The following is a 25,905-nucleotide window of genomic DNA, read 5'->3' as shown; positions in this document are numbered from 1 at the left end:
GTCATGTAGGAGTTCATGTGTTTTAAATGTCCAGTCTCTGTGGGTAGCACTATTTAAAATGAAACACCTTGAGAATAAATAAACAGTACTTAGGTATTCCCCTAGTACTGAAGATAATTGCAAGCACTTCACACATATAAATGATCGAAGAGAGTGAAAATTCTATGAGGATTAGAATTGGCTTTTTCTTATAGACATATATAATTTTCCCTATTCTATTTTCCAAACCAAAGATTCTGGCAAAATGGGTAGTTGGTTCACTAACTAAGCTGCTAGCTTCTCAAAGTGAATGTGTTACTAAATATTCATTTGAATTACTACATGCTTCACTGGTCCTTAAATTTCTAAAGTAAGCTAAAGGATTTTTGCTTTATTTAAATAATAGACTCCATTAGAATTTTTTATATGCCTGTCTTCATGCATTGTTTTTAATCATAATAGAAGGATAATAATTATTAAGCCATGTAATGTTTTCCAAATATTTTTCTAATTATAATTAAAAACTAAGAAATAAAGAGAAATGAAATCCTGAAGCATTCAGTTAAACAATGAAAATAGAGGCAGTCTATAAAGCTCTACTTTCATTATAAAGTAGAATATAGTCTACTGGACCCAGATGAGAAATAAAAAAAAAAAAATCAACTGTTACAACACATACACAATATACTCTTTAACCTTGGCATCATTATTAGTAGGGCAAGAGAAACAAAGAGACAGGAAACAAAGAGACAGGAGAAGGGTGCAGTGAGAACAGTTCTAAAAATAGAACTATGGTTATGCAAAATCTGAAAGGGAGAGAAAAGACAAGGAGAAAATGAGGAAATTGTAAAAAGATTGCAAAAGCAGATTATGAGGTACGAGATAAGTAGAAAAGATGAAATTATGGCTAAAAAATGACCACTGGAATTTAAAATGAAATTCTGAGGGGCAAAGGAGAGAGCAGTTAAAATGAAGTAATGATCCCAACCACAGCTCGGTGTGGCCCCCAAATCATTAGTCAACCAATAAAATGAAGTATTGCTAAATAAAGATAGTGAAGTGAAGTACTGCTTCTACTGTTCCTGCAATCACACAACTGGCTCTGAAGCTCACACAAATATCTCTGGTTATTTCACTGTTTTAATTGTGACTGACACACTTTTGGTTGCAATGCCTTCAGTGGACAGAAACTTTAAAGTCCTTTTCTACTTTTTTCCCCCCACCTCACTGCCATATATATGTATGCAGTCAGCAAATAGGTAAGATTAAACTGTGGGGCCACACCTGGCAGTGCTGAGAGCTTACTCCTGTCTCTGAGTACAGGGATTACTCCCAGTGGGCTCGGGGGATCTTATGGAGTGCCAGAGATTGAACCTGGGTTGACTGCATGTAAGGCGAATGCCCTAACCACTGCACTGTTCCTCCAGCAGGTCCCACGACTAATACATTTATTCACTGACTGAGCAAATGTTTTCCTTTAGGAGTATAGTCATTTTCACCATAACACCTTTCCAAAAATGCACATTTATTCCAAACCAACTGCCAGGGGAAGGATGAATATGAACGTAAGGAGGATTTTTTGTCTTATCTTTGCCAGATTTCATCAGTCAGAAATACAAGATTAATAGACACTGAATTCAGGTTGAGTATAGCATGCAGGAACACATGAGACACACATCTCAAGCACCTACTTGTGCTACACAGCCTGTGGCCCAACTTTCCTTCCAACCCCAGACAGCTTCCTCGCACACTTTACAATAGCTTTCAAGCTATAATACTTCTCACACCCACTTCCACAAGTAAACCCTTTAAAAATAAAAGGTAATATTTATTTATCATTTATTCTCCATCATTCAAACATATAAAACTACTGTATTTTGAAAAATGTAGGTTCTAAGCCAATGATGAAGCTTTGGACTGTAGTGCTATTAACTGACTTTTCACAAACCTCTGAGACTTTTATTTCAGAAATTTCCTATATTAGAGCAGAACTGATAGTCTACTTGTACCATCCTATAAAAAACCAACCCACAGTGGAAAATCCCAAGATCTTCCCTCGCTGACAATAGACCAATTCAAAGAGAGCATTAAGTTTGTGCAAGTGTAGTGCAGAGCCTGATGTTAAGTAATAGCGACAGTTATCTAACCAAATTCCTTTATTTCTTTCCTGTATCCAGATCTTAGAAAAGGATTAATTCTCATTTTAAATCCTGAATCTGTGGTCTGATTTTCCAACTTCATTTTTCTAAACCCAGTAACTGTTTTGTTGCTTGACTTCACGTATGACTTCTAACAACAGTGAGTGTTGAGAATAGTTAAGATGAATAGGTAAAATGGGGCTGGAGAGATAATTAACGGGTATGGCACTTGTTTTGCATGTGGTGAACCTGGATTCCATTCCTGACACCCCATATGGTACCCGGAGCCCTGTCAGGAGTAAGCCCTGAGTATTGAGTCTAAACACTACCCGTCCCCCCCACCACATACCAAAAAAACAAAAGATCAAGGTAAGATGTGTCATGTGTGTCAATGCTAGTATGAATAAAAGGCAAAAAAAAAAGCAATAGTACATGCAATTAACTGTATTTACAGAGTGATGTTTAGATCCCATATTTATGAGTTTCTTGGGCCATATCTGGCAGTGTTCAGGGCTTACTCCTGGCTCTGTGCTCAAGCACACTCCTGGTGAGCTTAGGGAACCATATGGGGTGCTGGGGATCAAGCCCAGGTCAGCCATGTGCAAGGCAAATGCCCTAACCGCTGAACTATCGTTCTGGCCCTGAGAGTTATATATTTTAAATTGAAAATTACGATCGTGAAACTCTACTTTTCCCTCCACTGCTGTTTTACTATATTTTTAAAGCATACTTTATAAAAATGGAGGTGAGGGAGTGGAGAGGTAGCTCAGCAAGCTAAGTGCACACCTGGCGTGTAGGCAGTCTGGGTTCAACCCAGAACCAGGCACTGCTGGAAGTCACCCCCAAGCAGGGTGGGAAGCAGCCCCTACATACCACTAGGTGTGGTCTCCCCAAATGGGGTAATTACACACAATAAATATGCTGATAAATTCATTAGTATTACTAATGATTAAAAAAACTTTATAGTGCCAACTGATGACTCAAAATAAAAACCTTTTGTGCTACTTTGTAATTAGCCATATTCTTTACACTAGAATTATCTTTCACCAATTTAGATTCTCAGTAACTCAAGAACAGTTATCTAAAAGTCACTACTACTTCCCAGAAAACAAAATAGCTCTATCTATTCCTTAAGGATACATGCCAGAATAAATTAAGACATTTTTTTAAAATTTATTTTATTGAATCACCAAGTGGAAAGTTACAAAGTTCTCAGGCTTATATCTCCGTTATACAATGCTCAAACACCCATCCCTTCACCAGTGCCCATATTCCACCACCAATAAAAACAAAAACAAAACAAAAACAAAAAAAACAGTATACATCCCACCCCTCACCTCCCAACCCCCCCTGCCCCCGTGTGTGATAATTTCACTTCCTTTTCTCTTTACCTTGATTACTTTCCAGATTTCAACACACAACTCACTATTGTTAGAGTTTCAAAACAGACTCACTATTTTTGTTGGAATTTATCCCCCAAGAATACAACTCTATTAACAAGGAAATATTTGATAATAAGTTTTCCACTGATGAGAATGAAGAGATAAAATGTCCGCGGCCGCACAGTTTACAATTTCTGTATTATAGTGATTAAGTCCGCGGAGATTTAAGTTGGAAAATGAATCGTTTCCCTTCCTGGACCAGCATGTAGCAAAAGCTTAGTTCACAGTCTCCATACATGGGTGCAAGCACTTGCTGGAACCCCAAATCCTAAATTGTCTCTGGTTTCCGCTCGTTCCACATCCATGTGCAGAGGCATGGGCACCCAGGCGGAAATCCGGCCGGAGCCGAGCACCGGCCCCGGCGGGGACTGTCCTGGTATCCCCCGGCTGTTTCAAGTTCAAAGCACATTTTTTTTCCCCCCCGAGCCAAAGGTTCATACCTTCTCAACGGACCCACAAAATGTCGGACACCACGCCTTCTCCCGGAGGGGAGAGAGACCAAGAAGGAAGGTTCTTTCCTCCGTTAGCCGGCGTGGGGCAAAGGCTTAATTCACAGTCTCCATACATGGGTGCAAGCACTTGCTGGAACCCCAAATCCTAAATTGTCTCTGGTTCCCGCTTGTTCCACATCCACCGGCTGTGCAGAGGCATGGGCACCCAGGCCGAAACCCGGCCGGAGCCGAGCCAAAATTAAGACATTTTTAAAAGATATTCTTGAGAGAAGAAAGCAATGGGTTTTGCTTTCCCAGCCATTGACATATCTCAATCACATCAAGGTTGTGTTCCAGGTGAGCTATACTGTGGTAGGTTTTGAACAAAATACCACTTTACTTTCTGGGAGAGGCACGCTAACACACAGGCTAGGAGGAAAGCTAGCCCTATAGTCATAGAGACCTTAGTCAAAACTCAATTGTGAAAAAAACAGACAAAACTCCTAAACCCTCCAAAAAAAAAAAAGTCAATCCAGAGCACTCTACATGTGCCAGGGTACTAACTGGCTAATAACACTGCTGTTAGCAGCAAACCTGCTATCTTCCCTCTATACAGACAGGGAAGCTGCTGGTGACTACTATATTGAACCTTTACTGGGGTACATTGTACCCAATGAAATCTTGGCAAGAAAAAGCAAGGATAGTCAATACACTGAATTTCAATTGTAGACTGTTTTTGTTATTTGAGGCAGTGCTCAGAGCTCTGTGTTCAGGGATCACTCCTGGCAGGGATCAGGACCAAATGGGAAAATGAGGATGGAACCCTGGTTAAGCGTGTGAAATGCAATTGCCCTACCTGCTATACTATTGCTCTGACATCTAAACTGTAAATTAAGTTTATTAATTATTAAAAAAAAAGCATTTCATAAGCAATGAAAGTATGGATCATGTGTGGAGGTAGAGGCTTTTTCCATGAACTTTATCTAAAAAGAGACCACAGGATCCTTGTTACAGGTTCTTGAAGAGTATTTCCATCATTCTACACTCAAGAAAATGATGGAATGTTAGGGGTTGGAGCAACAGCACAGCTGGAAGGTTGTTTGCCTTGCACACAGCTGACCCGGGTTCAATTCCCAGCATCCCATATGGTCCCCCGAGCACCGCCAGGAATAATCCTGAGTGCAGGAGCCAGCAGTAACCCTTGTGCATTGCTGGGTGTGACCCAAAACTGTAGCACTGTCATCTCGTTGTTCATTGATTTGCTCAAGTGAGCACCAGTAATGTCTCCATTGTGAGACTTGTTACTGTTTTTGGCATATTGAATACGCCACGGGTAGCTTGCCAGGCTCTGCAGTGCGGGTGGGATACTCTCAGTAGCTTGCCAGGCTCTCCGAGAAGGACAAAGGAACGAACCTGTGTGCAAGGCAAATGCCCTACCGGCTGTGCTGTCATGTAAAAAAATTCAACATCACCAATCATTAGGAAAATATCAAAATGAGACATCACCTCCACGCATCCGAATGACTACCAGCAAAAATTAACAACAAGGCCACACAGACAAATCGGAAATAACGTGTTAGTAATGACATAAAGAAATGTGAATCCTTGTAAAAAACTAAAGTATGCCGAAGGGCCTGTGCACTCACGGGCTCTCCGCGCGGCTCTGTCTCACCGCCCGAGTTTGGTGCTCTGGAACCGCTGTGTGCGGCTATTGGTCAAGGGCAGGTGACAGAAGGAAGAAGGCCAAACTGGTTGCTCGATCAGTTTATTTCATTCTCTCTCTCTGCTTCTCTCCCGGCTCTCAATCTCTCTCAGGATCTCTGGATCTGGCTCCCCTACCCCCTAGTTAAATCCCCCAGCATGAGGAGGTTGGGGCGTACACATAGGCGTGGTCACAATCAATAGGTTCCTTTCCCTTAGGGGATGCTTCTCCTAGGACTGATTCTCTTTCAGCAGGAGGATCCACCCAAGGGCGGAGTCCCATGAGTGTGTTTCTCCTCTCCTCATGCAGCAAATATATGAGAATTCATAATATTAATCATTTTGTATGGACACAATAAGAGATGCATTAAAGCTTATAGAATTGCTCTCCTGGGGCCATCTCAATCTCACACTACAGTGCTCAGGCCAGATCAGTCTTTCCTATCCCTAGCAGGGTCCTAGTCTCGTCATTACTTTTGGATCATGACAGCATTTGTCTATGATCAAGCACTTAACTTATAGTTAAGAATTAGGCACTTTGGCCAGGCCCATCTCAATGCCAGGGTAGCATATAACTCACCACTTGCCCTGGATCCGTCCTGTCCCTCGTTGGGACCCTGCTTTTGGGGTGCTAGGAACTGAGGGCAACTGAGGCTTAAGTGGAGAAAGCAGATGCCGGGGAATGAATAATATTCGAAGCCAATTAAGTCCCAAGTTACAAAAGCATAATATTGTCTTCTTGTGTCTATACAAAAAGGACATGGCTCTGAATAAACTATTCAAAGGACTCAAGGAGAAGAGAAAAACAATATTTACAAGTCAACAGAACACTAAGAAAGAAGCTACAAATAAACAAAGGAATAGGAGCACTGTAGCAGGAGTAACCCAATAAACCTAAACTATCAGAGGCTATGTTATCCTACAAATCCCTATCCACTGCTGGTAGGTATCTACAATAGTGCTGCTTGAACCGGAGTACAGTGGGGAGGTCATTTGCCTTGCATTCAGCTGAGCTGGGTTTGATCCCCAGCATCCCACATGGTCTCCTAAGCAGTGCCAGGAGTGATGTCTAAGCACAGAGCCAGGAGTAACCTCTGAGCATTACCAGGTGTGGCCCAAAAAAAACAAAAAGAACAAAAAATAAAATAGTGTTGCTGTTATGGAAAATAATGTGGCAGTGCCTCAAAAAATGAAAAATAAAATGACCACATAATTCATTGCTACTTCTTCTGAGTTTATACTTAAAAGGACTGAATGCAGGAACTTAAATATCTGTGCACCTGTGTTCACAACAACACTTTCCATAACAGTCAGGAGGCAAGAAGTGACCCAATTATCTATGACAGATGAATGGGCAAACAAAATACCATAGATGCACAATGGTATATGATTCAGTCTCAAAAAGGAAAAAGTTTGACACATGTCAAAACATGAATGAACCTCAAGGACATTATGTGACGTAAAATAAGTCAGTCACAGAAAAAGAATTATTGTATTTCTTCCTCTTATCTGAAGCATTAGGAGTAGTTAAGTCAGAGAAAGTAGGGTCATAGTTACCAGCAAGAAGAAAAGGAGAGGGGCTGGAGCGACAGCACAGCGTGTAGGGCGTTTGCCTTGCACCGCCAGGCATGGCTCCTGAGTACAGAGCCAGGTGTGACCCAAAAAGCTTTAAAAAAAAAAAAAAAAAGAAGAAGAAAAGGAGAATTGGTGCTTAATGGGGCCCAAAGTTCAGCAGCGCAAGATAAAGAGTTCTAAATATCTGCTGCATAAAAATGTGAATATAATTAGTCACTAGTAAATTCAAAAATGGTTAAGCTGGCTGGAGAGGCAGGACAGGAGATAAGGCGCTGCTGTGCACGCAGCCAACCTGGGCTTGATCCGAGCATAGCAAATGGTTCCCAGAGCACCAGCAGCTGTGACCCCTGAGCACAGAATGAGGAGACCTCCTACCCGTGCCCCCAAAATAGTTAAGATGGTGTTATGTGCTTGAGGTCTGAAAAAAGGTCCGTGGGAATTTGCCTTATCTTTCTCATGTGATATATTTTCACACACACACACACACACACACACACTTTTAGTAAATGCACTTCAAATAAAAATCTTTGATGAAAGCAATAAGAAGTTATTTCATACTAGCTGAGTTGAATATGGTTGAACTTCATGAATAAGGATCGACCCTGATGTGGGTTATAGAGAGACTGGATCAGAGTAAGTCAGATGATTTACTGGAGCAGAATCAAACAAGAGAAAAGTTTGTACAAGTGTAAGAAGAGACAAAAATATATATAATCAGGGTTGCCAACTAAATGCAAACAGAATTTTTGGAGTAGCAAGCAATTCTGAGAACAGTGCTACCCACTGGACTTACAACCTCAGACCACAGCAACTAAACAAAGGCCAAAGTTTTTGACATTCCTTTCAACCATTTTATCAAACTGTTCACTCACTTTTAGTAGGACTATGCAAGTTCTAAGGTCTTAGTGACCCAAAAAGCCAAAAAAGAATGTTAGCAGCATAATCACTGTATGGAGTGGTTGTACCTTTTATTCACATTGTTTTAGGAGTCACAGACCTAAGTTCTTCAAAGTATACAAGTATAATCTACTCTTCAATAATCTGAATCTACTCTTCAATAATCTGAGCTATTTATTACTTCATTTTTGGAGGAGGGTTTCTCCCAACTAGACTGAAAGGACCCAAGAACTACTTCTAACCATAAGATCATGCTATTGGCTTTCTGTTAGAAAGAATATTGGCCTTAGATGCCTATTACCAAGAAGGGTCAAAACTTCTACCTTAGGAAGAGTTTTAACGTCACATAGAAAAGATAAGCTACTGGTCCCTTAGAAACATTCAATCATGTTCCTAAAAATTTTTCAACCGATCACAAGGTTTTTAAAGATCCATCTTTTTTTTCACTAGTCATGAGCCATGAGTAAAAATCATGAGAATTTTCATTTTTCACATGTGAGAAAAGCTATTAGTAATTTATTAATCAGGCCGAAGTGAAAGTACAGCAGAGGGTATTAGCCTTGCAAGCAGCTGACCTGGGTTCGATCGCCAGCATTCCATATGATCCCATGAGCACCACCAAAAGTGATCCCTGAGTGCAGAGCCAGAAATAAGCCTTGAATACTGCTGGGTGTGACTCAAAAACAAAAAATAAATTTAAAAAAATTAACTTTTGCTCAGACTGGATACCTCAATAGGAATAATGCCAAAAATTAAATAATTATAACATAAGTACCATATGACAAGCCTATTGTATAAAATTGGCACCATTCACTTGAATATATCCAGTCAAAGGCTTCATGATTTCCAACAGTTCTATTATAAAACCATCTTTTTCCCACACACTGCTAGCTACATAAAGTCTGTATTTTTAAAGGACTAAAAATAGTTACACATTCTTTGCTTTAAAAAAAAAAGAACTGGGGCCTGGAGCGATAGTACAGCAGGATAGCCATTTGCCTTGCACGTAACTAACCTGGGTTCGATCCCCAGCATCCCATATGGACTTCCAAGCACTGCCAGGAGTAAGGAGTAATTCCTGAGTGCAGAGCCAGGAGTAACCTCTGAGCATCGCTGGGTGTGACCCAAAAAGCAAAACTAAATAAATAAATAAAAGAACCTCAAATTGGAATTTAATTCTTAAGCCTGAAATGACATCTAGATCTAGATCTTGGTTTCATGTCAAGAATTATGAAATATAGCTTGGCCACAGCTGACCTGAGTTCAATCCCCAGTACCCCATTAGGTCCTTTGAGCCCACCAGGAGTGATCCATAAGTGCAGGGCCAGTAGTATGGCCTGAGCATTGCTGGGTGTGGACCTTAAAAAATATCATCATGGGGCTGAAGCAATAGCACAGTGGGTAGGGCGTTTGCCTTGCATGTGGCTGACCCGGGCTTGATTCCCAGCATCCCATATGGTTCCCTGAGCACCGCTAGGAGTAATTCCTGACTGCAAAGCCAGGAGTAACCCCTGAGCATCGCTGGGTGTGACCCAAAAAGAAAAAAAAAAAATCATCATCACCACCACCACCAACAAAAAAATTAATAAAACCTAGGCAAAGTCAACTAAATTATTTTCTTGTGTAAAATATAATGCCTACACTATCTTATTTAGATTAAAACTTCTTATATAGCTAGACATTATGAACTACTCAATTAGTGAGACTATATGCAAGTAGTTTTTCCAGCTAGCAAGTTTGATATAGTCAGATATAGCAAATCAGATATAGTCAATTGCTTTTACTTAAGACACACTTAGGAATTTCTGAGAAAACCCCCCAAATAAGAAATAACTATTTGTGGACCACTTCATCATGTTACATGGATTAAAAGCCCTCTTCTCAGCAGTATATTTCTTTGTACTGTGGGTGAGGTTTCAATTTTTTTAAAAGATTGACTAAATTTTTAAAGAATCTAACAGAGTTTATAATGAAACAATAGAAAAGCATATTCTATACAGAACCATATAGACATAGCGACATACACTTCATGTCTTCAGAAATAATTTAAAATACATTCAAGTCAAAACAATAAAAGGTTATTAATTTGAACTCCACCATATCAGTATATTAAATATATCAGGCATCATAATCAGTGGCTTTCCAAACAATGTTCAGGGAACCCTAGGGCTCACTCCCTTCTGGGTGATCCTGTGTCCCAGAGGTGAGGAAGGGGAGCAGAAAGCGTAAGGGATTGGATTTAGAACCTCATATTCAAGGCAAGTGCTCCAGTCCTTTCAGTCATCTCCCTGGCCATAATGGCAGTGGAATTTGTAAACCATGGTGCAGGTATAGGTATCACACAATAAATATGAATTTGATAAGCAATTACCTGAACCCAAACTTACTGGCCATTCATTATAAATTGAACAATGTCCCATGTGGGGACTGTCAGGGAATATCCAAATTTAAATTAGGATATTGTATCTTTCCTCCCTAATTTTGGGGCCACATCCTGTGGTATTCAGGGGCTACTCTTGGCAGTGTGAGGGGGACCATGCAGTGGTGCTGGAGTTTGAACCTGGCCTCCCGCATGCAAAGCATGTACTAAGTCCTCTGACATATCTATTGGGCCTGAATAACTTTTTCTTTTTTGAAGTAAATAGATTTTATTCAGAGGTTTCTGAGGGAGGGAAGAAGGGATAAGTGGAAGAGAAAATAGTAAGAATAACGCGCTCAAGGGAGAACGCGGGCTTCTCCAAGGGTGGAGGAAGCCACTACACATAACCGAGCTTTAGACACAAAAGTATGAAAGTACACATCTTAAGAGGGGAGATGCGGGCGACACATGTGCTCGGCCACGCGGGCACAAGCAGCACAGGGGCTCAGGCAGCATATGCGCGTGAATTACTTTCTTTAAGAATAAATAAATAGAGTACTTGCTTTGCACGCAGCTGGCTGGGTTCAATCCCCGGTATCCCATATGATCCCCTAAGCCTACCAGGAGTGATTCCTGAGTACAGAGACAGAAGCAATCCCTAAGTGTCAGCAGATGTGGCCCCAAACAAACAACAGAACCTCTCCCCCCAAAAAAATATATATGGAGAACTAGTACAGTGGGTGTCCTGTCCCGAGGAACACCCAGGGAACGAGGGGAGGTAACAGTAGATATCCAGAAGGCTGATCTATTGTTGGCTAACCATCCTGCTCTTGTAAAAATGTCCCAGTCCTCCAGTTCTTGTAAAATGGCTTTCTCAACCTGATTATGCGAATGTTTGACTGCAAGCTATATGCTTGAAGGCCCGCTCAGTACAAGTGGGCAGGGTGTTTGCCTTGCATGTCCTAACCTAGCTTCAATCCTCAGCACCACATATGATATCCCAAATCCCAACAGGAGTGATATCTGAACCAAGAGCCAGGAATGAGCACTGTGTAACACTGAGTGTGGCCCCCAAAGAAAAACAAACAAGGAACATTTTAAAACTATGAAGTAGTCTATTTTGTAAATTGTAATATACTATCCTTTTAAAAAAGGCTTCTTTGGGGCTGGAGTGATAGCACAGTGAGTAGGACGTTTGCCTTGCACGTGGCCAACTCGGGTTCGATTCCCAGCATCCCATATGGTCCCCTGAGCACCACCAGGGGTGGTTCCTGAGTGCAGAGCCAGGAGTAACCCCTGTGCACTGCCGGGTGTGACCCAAAAAGAAAAAAAAAATAGTCTTTGATTATTATTATGGAAATAAAATTCTGATTTAGAAAGATACAAGCAAAACTAGCTCTATCACCATTACTGCCATTATTATAGGGTGGTTGTGCCTGTAGAGCAAGCACAACCACCCCGACACTATATTATCTTTATAGCCTGCCTCTTGCAAACTAAACAAAGAAATGTGCTTCTATACAAGCAGCAAGACAGCCACACTTGGGGTGGAAGAACTTTTACTTTATTTTTTTGCTTCTTGGATCACACCTGGCGATGCACAGGGCTTACTCCTGGCTCTACACTCAGAAATTACTCCCGGCAGTTCTCAAGAGGACCATATGGGATGCTGGGAATCAAACCCGGGTTGGCCTTGTGCAAAGCAAACACCCTACCTGCTGTACTATCACTCCAGCCCCTTACTTTACTTTTAAAGCAATTTTTACTTAAAAACCAAACAAAGAAAATAAATAAAATTAAAAGTTTTCAAGTTTAAGTCTCAGTTATACAATGCTCGAACACCCATCCCTTCACCAGTGCACACACCACCAAGAATCACAGTATAGCTCCACCCCGTCCCCCCACACCCCTAGCCCCCCCCCACCTGTGCAACTGATAAATTTCACTTTACTTTCACTTTGATTACATCAATATTTCAACAAAACTCACTATTATTGTTTGGAGAGTCTCTCTCCCTAAAGTCGGACCTGCTGAAAAAGAAGTATTTGATAATTTGTTTTCCATTGCTGAGAATGAAGAGGTATGAGGTCAAGAGACCGCACTTAGTGGCCTCAAGGTTTTGGGTTTCTGTATTTTAGTAACTAAGTCCAGAGAAATATCTGCCAGAAATTGCATCACTGCCAGCTTGTACTTAAAAAACAAAAAACAAAAAAAAACTCACACACAAAAGCAACCCCCTTTTGGCATCAAATAGTTCAACACATTATAACATTTGTTTGCATGCCTTTCACTCTCCTAGTCATTTGTAAAATGCTATCATTTTTTTAAAAAAAATGCTATTTTTTAACTGCACATTTTTAGTAAAAAGTTAGAAAACTTGTTGCTTAATATGCAAGTCTCAAACTGGAGGAGGTAGGGAGAACAGGAAGCTCAACAAACAAAACAAAATAAAGTTGCTTTGCTATGTTGGGGCTGCCAAGTTTTTAGTTATTCTACTTGAAAGTAAATGTGACTTGTCTATAGAGAGTGCTGCTTCAGCAGTTCCAAACGAATCTCCAGCCTGTGTTCCATATTTTCTCTTTTGTAAGTTTAATGTATTCAGCAACACTCAACTGACAATTTAAATAACTACATTTTTAAACAAACGAAGCATTGATGTTAATGTATGAAAATGGTCCAATCTTGGGAGTCCTGGTTCCCACCATTGTTTATTCTGACAACAGGATATAATTGCTTACTTACTTGGCAGCAAATTTAACCATCTGCTTGCTTGCATGGTCTCCCACCGCCACAAGAGCCTGAACATTAAACTGCTGTTGACGTAGGACCAAGAAACACTGCTTCCCTGAATGAGATGGAAAGAACACAGTGCATTAAAGATATGGTACTTTAGGTTTTATGAAGAAGGAAAATGTTTCTCTATTTTCAAAATAAATCAAAATTTGTCATATTCAGTAGACATACATAATATATCAAACTTTCATAGCCAAAATACTCAGACTCAACTGAATATTTTTATTTTTTATTATTTTGATTTCCTGGGGTTGGGGGGGAAGCCCACATCCGCAGTGCTCAGGGCTTACTCCTGGCTCTGTGTTCAGGGATTGCCCCTCGTGGTCTTGGGGGACCATATGTGGTGCCAAGGATCAAACCCTGGTCGTCTGTGAGAAAGGCAAGTGCTTTATTCGCTACATTCTCTTTCTGGCCCTCAACTAAACAAACTTTACAGAAACTCAAGTTCCTAGTATGAGTATCAAAAAAAGTTTTTATTATGCAGTATGAGAACACAGACAAATTGCAATTTTTTTTTTTGGTGAAGTTTTGGGCCACACCCAGCAGTGTTCAGGGTTTTACTCCAGATTCTGCACTCAGGAATTTACTGCTGACTCAGGGGACCATATGTGGTACTTGGAATAGAAACCAGGCTGGCTGCATGAGGTAAGTACCATCTCTCTTGTCCCAGCAAACTGCAACTTCTAATAAGATATAAATCGTGAAAATTATTTTGCCCCTGAATTGAATTCTTAAACAAATTTCAACTCTAGCCTGACTCCCCAAGCACTGCCTGATGTGAGCACTCAACTGCCAAGCCCACAAAATGAGACCGCAGCATGGTTGAGTGCGGCCCCTATGAAAACACCAAATTTTTAAGATTTTTTTTTACTTTTTGGGTCCACACCCAGCAATGCTCAGAGGCCACTCCTGGTTTTGCACTCAGGAATCACACTTGGAAGTATTTGGGAGACCATATAGGATACCAGGGATCAAATTCAGGTCTGCTGCATGCAAGGCAAATGCACTACCTGCTGTACTATCACTCCAGCCCCCAAAAAAGGCAAATTTGAAAAAAAAAAGGAAAAACAAGCACCTGAGAAAAAATATTTGTCAAATGACTTAAGAACGTATTTCAGTAACTATCCTCAATACATAACTATCTTAAACATGTATGTGTAAAGAAGAATGAGGTCTGAAACGGTAAGAGAGTAATGGGTTGGAACAAATAATTTGAGGGAACACTCAAGCATGCAGAATTAAGGCAGTAAAAGCAAACAATGATACATTATTTTTTGTCAAATTAATAAAGATTTAGATAAAAGAATACATACTAACCAATGCTTGAGGAGATTGTGAGGTGGGGATGGCGGCGCCAGGGCTGGGATCCACCCAGCAGCATGTAAGGGCTACTCCTGAGTCTACACTCAAAGGTTACTCCTGGTTGTTGGGGGACCAAATGTGCTGCTGGGGATGGAATCAGACCTGCTTGTGCGAAGGAAAAGTGCCTTAACCATTGTACTAGCTTTCTCGCCTCTACTTGGGAAATTTAAGTGAAAACAATTCCATCACAACTTACTGACGGCAAGAAAAAATTGTTCTCAAGTCCTTACTCATAACCACTGGTTAATATCACTCATGCATTTTCAACATGGATAAGAGATATAGAAGGAGAGAGTAAAGGGATGAATGTGAAGAAGTCTTTGGTTGGGGCTTAATGCTGCCAAGTATTCTATCTCCTAATTTACTAAATAACTTATTTTTTTCTCTCTTTCTCTTCAGATTTCCATCCTTTCCCACCAGCTCCACTACTAAGTAATCATGGCCAAGTAAATGTGAGGCAAGGGCTGCCCTGGTGAGGCGCCTTTCTTGAACCCCTCTCCAATGCAGGGTGAAGCCCAGCCTCTCTGCTCTAGGCTCGCCTGAGGGAAGGTGGAATAGGCTGAATCCACCGCCCAGGAAATCGAGCCATATTTTTGTTATGGTTTGAGCCACATCCAGCAGTGCTTGGGTTCTACTCCTTGTGTGCTTAGGGGATCATTCAGTACCAGGGACCCAACCTGGGATTCTGGTGTGCAAAGCATCAAGCATCTGCTCCAGCCCACTGAGCTAAATCTCTGGTCCTTATTTCCTAAGTAAATGCATAGTTTAGATAAACTATAAACAAAATGCTTCTTTTCCACAGAAAAACAGCGACCAGTCTAATAGACAATACAAATGAATGGGGGTCAGGGAGACAGCTATTGCAATAGCTGGAGCGTGTGATTGGCATGCAGGAAGGAGACCCTGGTTCAGTCCCGAAAACATGGTGGTCCCTCCAGCATGAAGGAAAAGCCCTCTGAGCAATAACAGACGTGGACCCCCATCCCACAGACCCCCCACCCCGCCCTGCCAGCCCCCCCCAAAAAAACCCCTACCAACTGTAATGAGAGCGCAAATGATGGATTATAATACATGGTGATTATCCATTGGTACAACAAATTGCTCAGCCTTTAAGAAAAGCTATCATTAACTTAAAATCAGTTTAAAAAACAAAACAAAATACCACCAGTACTCTCCAAGTTTATCAGTATTTATCTAATTTGGGATATGATATTGAAAGAATAGATAAACTCTTAATAGTAGTAATCCTGAAAGTAAGTAAGTGTATGTATTGCTGTTTTTTTTTTTTTGGAGTTACACCCAGCAAGGCTCAGAGGTTACTTCTGAATCTGCACTCAGAAATTACACCTGGCAAGCTTGGGGGACCATAAGGGATGCTGCAGACTGAACCCAGGTTAGTCACGTGCAAGGCTAGCACCTTATTCCCCATACTCTCTAGACCCTATAATGCTGGAATTTTTAAATACAATTTCAAGAAGGAGGCAGACTTGTGCCTCAAGTGGTAAAACACGTGTGAGGACCTAGGCTAGATCCCCAAGTACTGCAGGATATCCCAAGCAACAATGGTGTACCTCCCATAAAAATTTTTATTCCAAGCACCCACTGAGTCTATACTCAGTGGGTGCTAGGGGCCCCTGAGCACTGGGTGTAGACTCAGTGGGTGCTAGGGGCCCCTGAGCACTGTCAGGTGACTGTGGAGGTCCCCAGCACTGTGGGGGCCAGCAGCAGCACAGCCCCAGGCCCTTGAATGGAACTGTCTGCTCCAACGGCCAAGTATATTCGAGAGCCCTACCAAAGAGAAAACCTTTTGTTTTTAGCCCTACATCAAAATTTTGCGATTATATTTCTCCTAATTCACTATGAGATACAGTTACAAAGTTGTTCATGATGGGCTTTCAGTCATATGATGTTCTAATACCCATCCCCTCACTGTGTATACATTTCCTGCCACCAATGTTCCCAGTGTCCCTCACCTTGATACCTCTCCCCACAGCCTGCCTCTATGGCAGAGAAAAACTTTTTTAATGTGATTTAGAAATAATCATGTAAGTATTTAAAACAAACACAGGAGGTTGGCGAGACAGTTCACCAGGTGGAGCACTTGCCTTGTAGGCGGCTGACCTGGGTTTGATCCCTGGCATCCTATGGTGCTTCCTGGAGTTCATAAGGAGTGATTCCCGAGTACAGAGCCAAGAGTAACACCTGAGTACCACAGGGTGTAGCCCCAAAACCAAAAAAATAAATAAAATAAAAAAATAAAAATAAGCATAAGAAGCAATTAATTACCATGTTAAATACTATGAGAAATTTGGGCAAGTGGTTTATCATTCTGAACCTCAATTTGTTAAGGATGTTCATATGTGGAAAAGTTATGTAAACTGTAAATGAACACAAATGCTATCAAAATTTTTAGACAATTCTGAATAGTCAGCTAGGACAATTATCTAGGGGAATAGAGAAAAATTTTTCAAAGAAGTGGGAAGATAATTTTCTAAGGGAATAAAAGACAATTTTCCAAGAAAATGGGGACAGTTTTCCAAGGGAATGGAAGACAACTCTCCAAAGAAATGGAGGTTTGTCTGAATAAATGTTCTTTTCAGTTGTTATGGCGAAGTTCTTAATTCAATTCTGTACATTACTTTCAACAGTAGCACTGTAGCACTGTCGTCCCACTGTTTATCAATTTGCTCGAACGGGCATCAGTAATGTCTCCAACAGTAATGAACAAATTCTGTACTTGTACTATGTAATATGGGATCCACTTAAGCTATCAAATTTAAATCCAATAAAACAAATACCAAGTAACTATATAGTTTTAGGCCACTCAATCTTTTTTTTTTTTTTTTTACTTTTTGGGTCACACCTGGTGATGCACAGGGGTTACTCCTGGCTCTGCACTCAGGAATTACCCCTGGTCGTGCTCAGGGGACCATATGGGATGCTGGGATTTGAACCCGGGTCGGCCGCGTGCAAGGCAAATGCCCTACCCGCTGTGCTATCTCTCCAGCCCCCAGGCCACTCAATCTTATCCTTCTGTCATCTCTATCAGAATACTGCAAACAAATGAGAACCTTCTTAAACATTCTTCACTTCTTAAACTTCTGAGCAATGCTAGAAAAGTACTTTTTCCCCCCACATGTGCGTGAGGGTCACCCTGGTGATGCTCAGCCCAGAGGCACTCTGGTGCCACCTGCACGTGGTGGTGCTGGATTGGGGAGGGAGTGGCATATCTTCCTTGCTCTCATCCGAGTCTTCAAGATCAAACTATCCGTAAGGATTTCTTTTAAGACCCAAATTAACTATGGATGAACAATTTACAATGACTAAATAAAACAAACAGGAGTTTCTGTTTTGCTTTTTGGGTTGTTTTACCTTTAAAGATTTACTATGGTGAACGAGAAATTTGTAAGAAAAAAACCTGTCATCACAAAAAGGGGTCTGGGGCCAGAGCAGTGGGTAGGGCATTTGCCTTGTACGTGGCTGACCTGGGTTTCATCCCCAGCATTGTGTATGCCCCCTAAGCACTACCAGGAGTAATTCCTAGTGCAGAGCCAGGAATGACCCCTGAGCATTGCCAGTGTGACGCAAAACGCCAAATATACACAACAAAAAGGGTTTTACTCATTAAATCAATCTTACCTTTAGCTCTGCTTGTATGAACTCTTGCACGTATCCAAACAACTTCATCAGCTTTTCCTACTGTCAAGTCTTTAATTCGAACCAAAACTCTATCTGCAGCAAATAAACGAAACTACTTAGGTGTGAGAGCTAGTATAAATATTTGCTATTTTCTTAAATAAATCTTATGCTCTGGAAAGTATTATGCTAAGTGAAATGAGTCAGAAAGAGAGAGACAGACATAGAAAGATTGCACTCATCTGTGGAATATAGAATAATAGACTATAAGACTAACACTCAAGAATAGTAGAAATAAGTACCAGGAGGCTGTCTCCGTGGCTTGGAGGCTGGTCTCTCATTCTGGGCAACTCAGAGAAGGGAACACCAAGTAAAATGTGGTTGGAGGTCATGTGGGGGAAAGATGATGTGGGCCGAATATAGACTAGAGACTGAACACAATGGCCACTCAACACCTTTATTGCAAACCACAACACCTAATCAGAGAGAGAGAACAAAAGGGAATACCCTGCCATAGTGGCAGTGTGGGGTGGGGGGAGACAGGGACGGGGGGGGGGGGGGGGAGGGATGTTGGGTTTACTGGTGGTGGAGAATGGGCACTGGTGAAGGGATGGGTTATCAAACTTTGTTAGGGAGAAACATGAGCACAAAAATGTATAAATCTGCAACTGTAAAAAATAATAATAAAATAAAAATAAATAAATAAATCTTATGCTCTAACAATACCTTTTCCATACCCCTCCACTAGCATTTTACCTCAAATGTGGGGAATTTTTACACACACACACACACACACACAATTTATCAAATTCTCTGCCATCATCACTGCCACCCTCCTAAACTATTAAAGGAACTATTATTATTATTATTATTATTATTATTATTATTATTATTATTATTATTTTGCTATTAAATAAAATTTAATCTGTAGTTAAAAACCTCCCAGCGCAGTACAAAAATAAAACTGCATGCTTAGATAGTTTTCTGGAAAACTCTACAGAATATTTAAAAAGCAATACAAAGTTCACAAGATATCTTGAAAACATTAAAGAGGAAATAATACCAATTTATTCTATAAGGTCAGCAGTGCTCATATAACAAAGTCAGTAAAGCTATTTTAAGGAAAGAAACTCACAGATAAGAACACTTCATGAAGAAATACTCTAAATGAATCTATATCAATTATACATAAAATTATAAATATAAGTAATTTTTATACCCCACTAATACAGGTTGGTTTACATTCAAATATTAATGTAATTCAATTCATCATTTAAAAAATACAAAGACTTAGGGTGATGATAAAGTAAGATAGCTTTGGATACTGAGACTATAAATGTCAACTTACAAACATTTACCTATAATAATTTTTTTAAAGAAGATGACAAAAAGAAAGGTTGAATATCATGATAATCATGATAAGAGTCCTTTCATTCGAAAGAACGTATTCATACCATTATTCATTGCAGCATTCAGTATAATACCTCAAAGTTGGGACCAAACCTAGATGTAGGAACTATTATTTTTGCCTTAACTAAAGGAATGGCCTTTAAACTACCAACTCTCTGGTCCCTTACTTTAGAGTGCAAAGAAAGTTTCAAAACACACATCTGAACACTTCAAAAGGTCAAGTACAACCTTTCTGACTCATTTCACTTAACATGATACTTTCCATGTTGATCCACTTACATGCAAATTTCAAGACTTCATCTATCTGTGGAATATACAATAACAGCATGGGAGACTAACTAACACCCAAGAGTAGTAGAAATAAGGACCAGGAGGTCTGACCCACAGCTTGGAAACTGGCTTCACATGCTGGGGGAAAAGGCAGCTCAGAGAGAGAAGGGAACACCAAGTAGAGGATGTTGGGAGGACCCATTCGGGTTGGAAGATATGAACTAAAAGTAAACTATAGACCGAACATAAAGGCCACTCAATACCTCTATTGCAAACTACAACACCCCAAAGCAAAGAGAACAAAACAGAATGCCCTGCCGCAGAGGCAGGATGGGGTGGCGGGGGATGAGGTGGGGGTGGTGAGAGGGATACTGGGATCATTGGTGGAGGTGAATGGGCACTGGTGGAGGGATGGGTAAACGATCACCGTATGAGGGAAATGCAAACACAAAAGTTCATAAGTTTGTAACTGTACATCACAGTGATTCTCTAATAAAAAAATTAAAAAAAAAAAGACCAAGTACAACCTGCCTTTACCTGCTTTTGCCTAAACTACACTGCTTGACTGCCACAGTACATAAGTCTATTTATGTTTTCTTTTTTTAAGTAAAACAGACTTGGAGGTTTTTGAAGGTGAGGAGGGAGGGAAAGAGAGAAAGAATAATGCACTCAAGGGAGAACAAGAGCTTCTCCAAGGGTGGAGAGAGCAGTATGTAAGGTTGTTAGTCATAAGGGATGGTACTCCTCCAGGCCTGAACAGTAATAGTTTTGCATTCTCTTGGTTACAAAACTAATCCAGAAGAATGGATGTTACTTCGAAGTAATAAAAAAAATTCTCTGGAACTTAATACCTGGATTAAAAACAGATCCTGGGTGTGATGGGACTGGTTATGAAACATTTTATGACTAAACCCAACCATGAAACACTTTTTAACTGTGTATCTTATAGTGATTCCATTAAAAAAACAAATTAACAACAAAAAAAAGTCCCAGATACTGGGAGATAATTTTTTTTTTTTTGCTTTTTGGGTCACACCCGGCGATGCACAGGGGTCACTCCTGGCTCATGCACTCAGGAATCACCCCTGGCGGTGCTCAGGGGGCCATATGGGATGCTGGGATTAGAACCCGGGTCGGCCGCGTGCAAGGCAAACACCCTACCCACTGTGCTATCGCTCCAGCCCCACTGGGAGATAAATTTTACTTCCTAAAGTCACTGAGCTGAAATGGTGGAAGCCAGGTTTACATGTCATGTTCATTCCCCAGCCCCCAGCCCCTCTTTACATGGATTTGTAGGGTAAAAGCATAAAGCCACTCACTAAGGAAACTAGAACCAGGATACAGAAAGCCCTGAGAACATTGCTGGAGTCTTTAGATACATGTGTTAAAGCACATAATGCTTCGCTTCCTACAGTTATAGGAACCAATAAATTCCTCTTTGACTACTAGTGAGCACTGACTACTAGAAACAACTACAGTTTCTAGTAACAAAGTACTGTATTCATAGAGCGCCCTAAACAGGAAAACTGAGACTGAACTATTATGTGAAAACAGTAATAAAAACAAGATACATCATTTTTAAAGTATACAATATTTAGAATTCGAGAAAAATGTATTTAAAAACATTAGACATGACATAGTTATCAATAGCTGGAATACTTGAAATAGATAATGTCCTTTGTCTCATGCAGCATTAGGAATAACTAGGTAGTGGGTCTAGGATAGTACATGGGTTAGAGATAGTACAAGGATTAAGGCACTTGCCTTGAATCCCTAGTTTGAGTCTCCAGCACCAAATATAATCCCTTGAGCATGGCTAGAAGTTACTCCTGAGCAAAGAGGCAGAAAAAGTCCCCAATTACAGCAGGTTGCGGCCCCCAAACTAAGTAATTAGGTAGACGTTCTCTTCTTTGATTTTGGGTCATATCCGGTAGTGTTCAGGGCTGAATCTGGCTAATTGCTGAGTAATGAGTAATCACTCCTGGCGGGGTTCAGAGGACCAAATGGGATGCCAGGAATTGAACCCAGGTTGGCTAAGTGCAAGACAAGTAACCTACTGGGCATACTATTGCTCTGGCCCTTAAGATAGGTGTTCTCTATCTAAAACATATTTACAAATACTTGAGGAACATGTCGTAACCCACTGGTATGAATGGATAAAGCAGTCTCAAGGGTTTGATTTGAAAACCATTGCCTACCCCAAAATTTTAAGTCTGACATTAGGATGAAGAAATTTGGAGAAATGAAGCACCTAGAAAAGGAAATTGCTAGGTAAAGTATAATTTTTGCAGGAATAAAACCAAAGGCAGCACTTTACTGTTACTATAATCAGATTAGACACAGGTTATTCTTCTGGTGGGGACAACTTATAAATGGATATGAACTTGTAGCTAAGTATGAGCAGTATTTAAGGCAACTCAGTAATGTAAGAGACTGAAATTCCAGAGAGGTTATTTGTGTTAGAGTTCAAGGAAGTCTAGTTTAGAAAGATACTTAGCTGAAAATAAAAAAGTCTCAAATGACTTCTCTATCTAATCCTGGCAGTAGACATTACTCTACTGCTTAAAGCACAAAGCACATTTCACACGAAATTATTTTTCCCCAGTATATTTTAATTCAGAAAGGTTTATTTTTTTTAAATGTAGGAGTACTGCTATTTTTTCAAAGAAAGGTTTATTTTTAACCAAACCAGCTGGCATTTCATTTGCACTTTTCTAACAATATGGTGGGGGGGGGGGGGGGGAAAGAGGGGATTATTTTGTGAATGCAGTGAACTGAATCCAAAATAATAAAATTCACTTGGAGATATATTTCCAAAGCATAAAATTCAGGGTCTCATATATATGGAAGCAATTAATACTTCCAATAGACCAGAAGTCAATGGTCTGCATTTGTACCAAAGATTGAAAAAAAAAATTGCTGCGTATACCAAAAGAAAAAACTGCTTAACAGTTGAGGTAACTTAAATCTGTTGAAATTATAGCACTGTCGTCCCGTTGCTCAGTGATTTGCTTGAGCGGGCACCAGTAATGTCTCCATTGTGAGACTTGTTACTGTTTTTGGCATATCGAATACGCCACAGGTAGCTTGCCAGGTTCTGCTGTGCGGGTGGGATACTCTCGGTGGCTTGCCAGGCTCTCCGGGAGGGACAGAGGAATCGAACCTGGGTTGGCCGAGTGTAAGGCAAACGCCCTACCACTGCTCTATCACTCCAGTCCCTGTTGAAATTACATATAAATATTAAAAAAAAAAACAAAAATGAAGACAAAGATTACAAACAGAAAATCCACAGGTTTGAAAACTCTTAAGTTTCAAAGAGTTTGAAAACTCTTTAGTCAATTTCAAGGAATGATAGTAAGTTTGCAGGGGGCAAGGAACAACTTCAAGAAGTAAGGGAAAAGACTGTATCTCACGAAGACAATTATTATTAACCTCTTTTATTATAAACCTTCTATTCCCTAAGAGTAAAATCTAGACTAGTTAGAAATATTAATATGATTTATTATTTAAAACATATTCAATTATCTTTTCTAGATTAAGGGATTCCCAAACCGACAATGCTTCCCCAGGGTCATGAAATCTGCTTAGATTACTAATGTCATATAAGCTTCTTTTTTTGTGTTATGCCTCCCTAGTTATGCCTTTAATTGTGCCAATCTTATTTATAACCTCATAAAGTTTTTGAGATTAGAAAGAAAAGTTTATTATCACATAGCTACTAACCTGGTTTTTCCTGAGACTGTATCATTGAAGATACTCCATATCTTTCTTTAGCATAATCCTATAAAATATATTTCTGCATTACTTTTTAAATACACATAAACAGTATAGCAAACAATAAGTACAAATAACAGACTTCAAAAATGAATTTAACATTCCAAATAGTTCAGAGATTCGGTTGTCTAAAAATGTAGTTATGTCATATCATTCTTCATAAAAAAATGGAATAAGCACCCAGTTTCTGGTTCATTTATCTTGAAAATGAACATTACTGAGTAGATATACATTAGAGCATTTCAGATAAAACTTAGACACATGCAACAGATTTTAACACTTGTCCAAATTCATCCAGAAGGGGCCTGAGATGTAGTGGAGTACATGTTTTACATGAATGAGGTCCTTAATACAAATAATTTTAAAAAGCACAAAAAGTTAAAAAAAGAAAAGACAAAACTACTTCGAAGTGGTGAATATAAAGACCTCCGGGGAAAAAGAGAAAGCATCACACACATTTATTAACTCCCTTTCACAGAAAAGATGTCCAAAGGGAACCGCCCTTTTGGGTAAGCTTTCTGAGCACCAATGTCCAGTTTTGAGAAAGTGGAGATGGTGGGTGTAAGGTAAATACAATTTTCCTCTTGGAAGCATCATCAAAAACTTCATTAGCTTCCTATTTACAGAAATTAGCTTCAGTATCAGGTTGTATCAATAGTAAGAGATGAACTTTCTCATTACAGATGTAAAGTCTCAAACAGGAAACAGGAGATCTTAGGTCTAGATTGTTATTAACAAAATATTAAGTAGCTAAAATGCGCCTTTATTTTAATCTCATTTTACCTCTAGGTATCTCGGGGAGAAAGTCTACTTTGTAGCTAGACCTATGTTAACTGCAAGGGTACACTGGTCACTTATATAGCTCTATCTTCCCGTTGCTTATCGATTTGCTGGAGCAGGCACCAGTAACGTCTCCATTGTGAGACTTGTTACTGTTTTTGGCATATCGAATATGCCAGGCGTAGCTTGCCAGGCTCTGCCGTGTGGGCGGGATATTCTCCATAGCTTGCTGGGCTCTCTGAGAGGGACAGAGGAATTGAACCCCGTGTGCAAGGCAAACGCTCTACCCGCTGGGCTATTGCTCCAGCCAGGTCTGAAGGCAGTGAGTAGGCTAGTCCAAAAGTAGTGAGAGATCGCAAGGTCAACCTAAAGTCAACCTGTGGCAAACCATAAACTCAACTAAACTCCTGGTCACTTGTATAATCAATCAAATTGGCAGACCATCACAATTTTCTTAGATTTTACAAGGTAACTTAAGAGATGTATGAAACACTCCTGTCATTCTTGCTACCTGTTGGAAATTTCTCCGAGATTTGGAAGTTTCATATCTATATACTAAAGTAAACCAGACATTATAAAGTGATTACTGGAACAACTTTCAGATGGAAAAAACACCTGCAAACAAGGATAACTCCAGCACTAAGAAGCAGTCACACAATGTGGCATTACAGCCGCATCAGTAAGCGAAGAAACCCAAGGCGAGGGGAAAAAAAAAATAATAAATCTCGGTACTGTCCATATGTCAGCAACCCTTCTTCACCCACTTTCTATTCTCGAAACCACCTATTCTTGATGGAGTTTATCACAAACTCGGGATTCCTTGAGCGACAAGGAGTTGGGCATGGTAGTTAGGGCTCGGTTGTCCAACAGCACACACAACGTGGAGGCTGATTTCAAACGTGTTCTTGCAAAAATGCACCCAAGAACCACTCGAAGCGACCCATACGACTCTGGGTCCCTTCATCTCAAATGCATTCTCTGCAAACCTCCCTCCCTCCCAATCACCCGGCCCCTTATCCGGGGGAGGGAACCTGAACGTGACCAAAGGGTTCTTTAAAGCGGCCACGTGGGGAAGGATGCAACTCGCGCCCCGGGCTGTCCGGCCCCAAGGGCGGCGAGAAATGGAGCAGTGAGCACAGTGCCACGTCCTGCGGGGTCGGAGGTGGGGTGGGGGGTGCGTTACGTGAAGGTCGAGTGTGCCCCGCCGTGACTTCCGGGACAGTCGAGGCTGCACGCTCCCCGACCCCCCTCCCCAGGCGCCCACCGCTCAGGACGCGCGCTTCCCCGCGCGCTCTGCGGCGGCTTGGGCCCCGCGGCACCGGCCAGGGCCCGGGGGCAGCCGGGGCGCGCACGGCCAG

At 40.7% G+C, this 25,905-nt stretch overlaps 1 protein-coding gene and 1 non-coding gene across 3 annotated transcripts in view; both read right to left on the bottom strand.

Annotated features, from left to right (window-relative positions):
- DARS1 (aspartyl-tRNA synthetase 1) overlaps nt 1-25,905 on the bottom strand; it is a 61,830-nt gene that overhangs the window by 35,657 nt on the left and 268 nt on the right. Inside the window, exons 2-4 of one of the 2 annotated variants that reach the window (XM_004616512.3) lie at nt 23,717-23,774; nt 18,317-18,409; nt 13,265-13,367 (exon numbers count right to left, since the gene is read on the bottom strand). In XM_004616512.3, coding sequence (XP_004616569.1) covers nt 13,265-13,367; nt 18,317-18,409; nt 23,717-23,774 — 254 coding nt within the window. The remainder of the gene's footprint in view (nt 1-13,264; nt 13,368-18,316; nt 18,410-23,716; nt 23,775-25,905) is intronic. The other variant, XM_055122202.1, reaches the window with a different exon arrangement.
- LOC129400201 (small Cajal body-specific RNA 21) lies at nt 15,126-15,265 on the bottom strand. Its single transcript, XR_008627520.1, has one exon. It is a non-coding gene; the product is annotated as a small Cajal body-specific RNA 21 (non-coding RNA).

The sequence above is a fragment of the Sorex araneus genome, chromosome X (genome assembly GCF_027595985.1).
Source record: "Sorex araneus isolate mSorAra2 chromosome X, mSorAra2.pri, whole genome shotgun sequence".
NCBI classification, from domain to species: Eukaryota; Metazoa; Chordata; class Mammalia; order Eulipotyphla; family Soricidae; genus Sorex; species Sorex araneus.
This window is presented reverse-complemented; position numbering and strand designations above follow the sequence as displayed.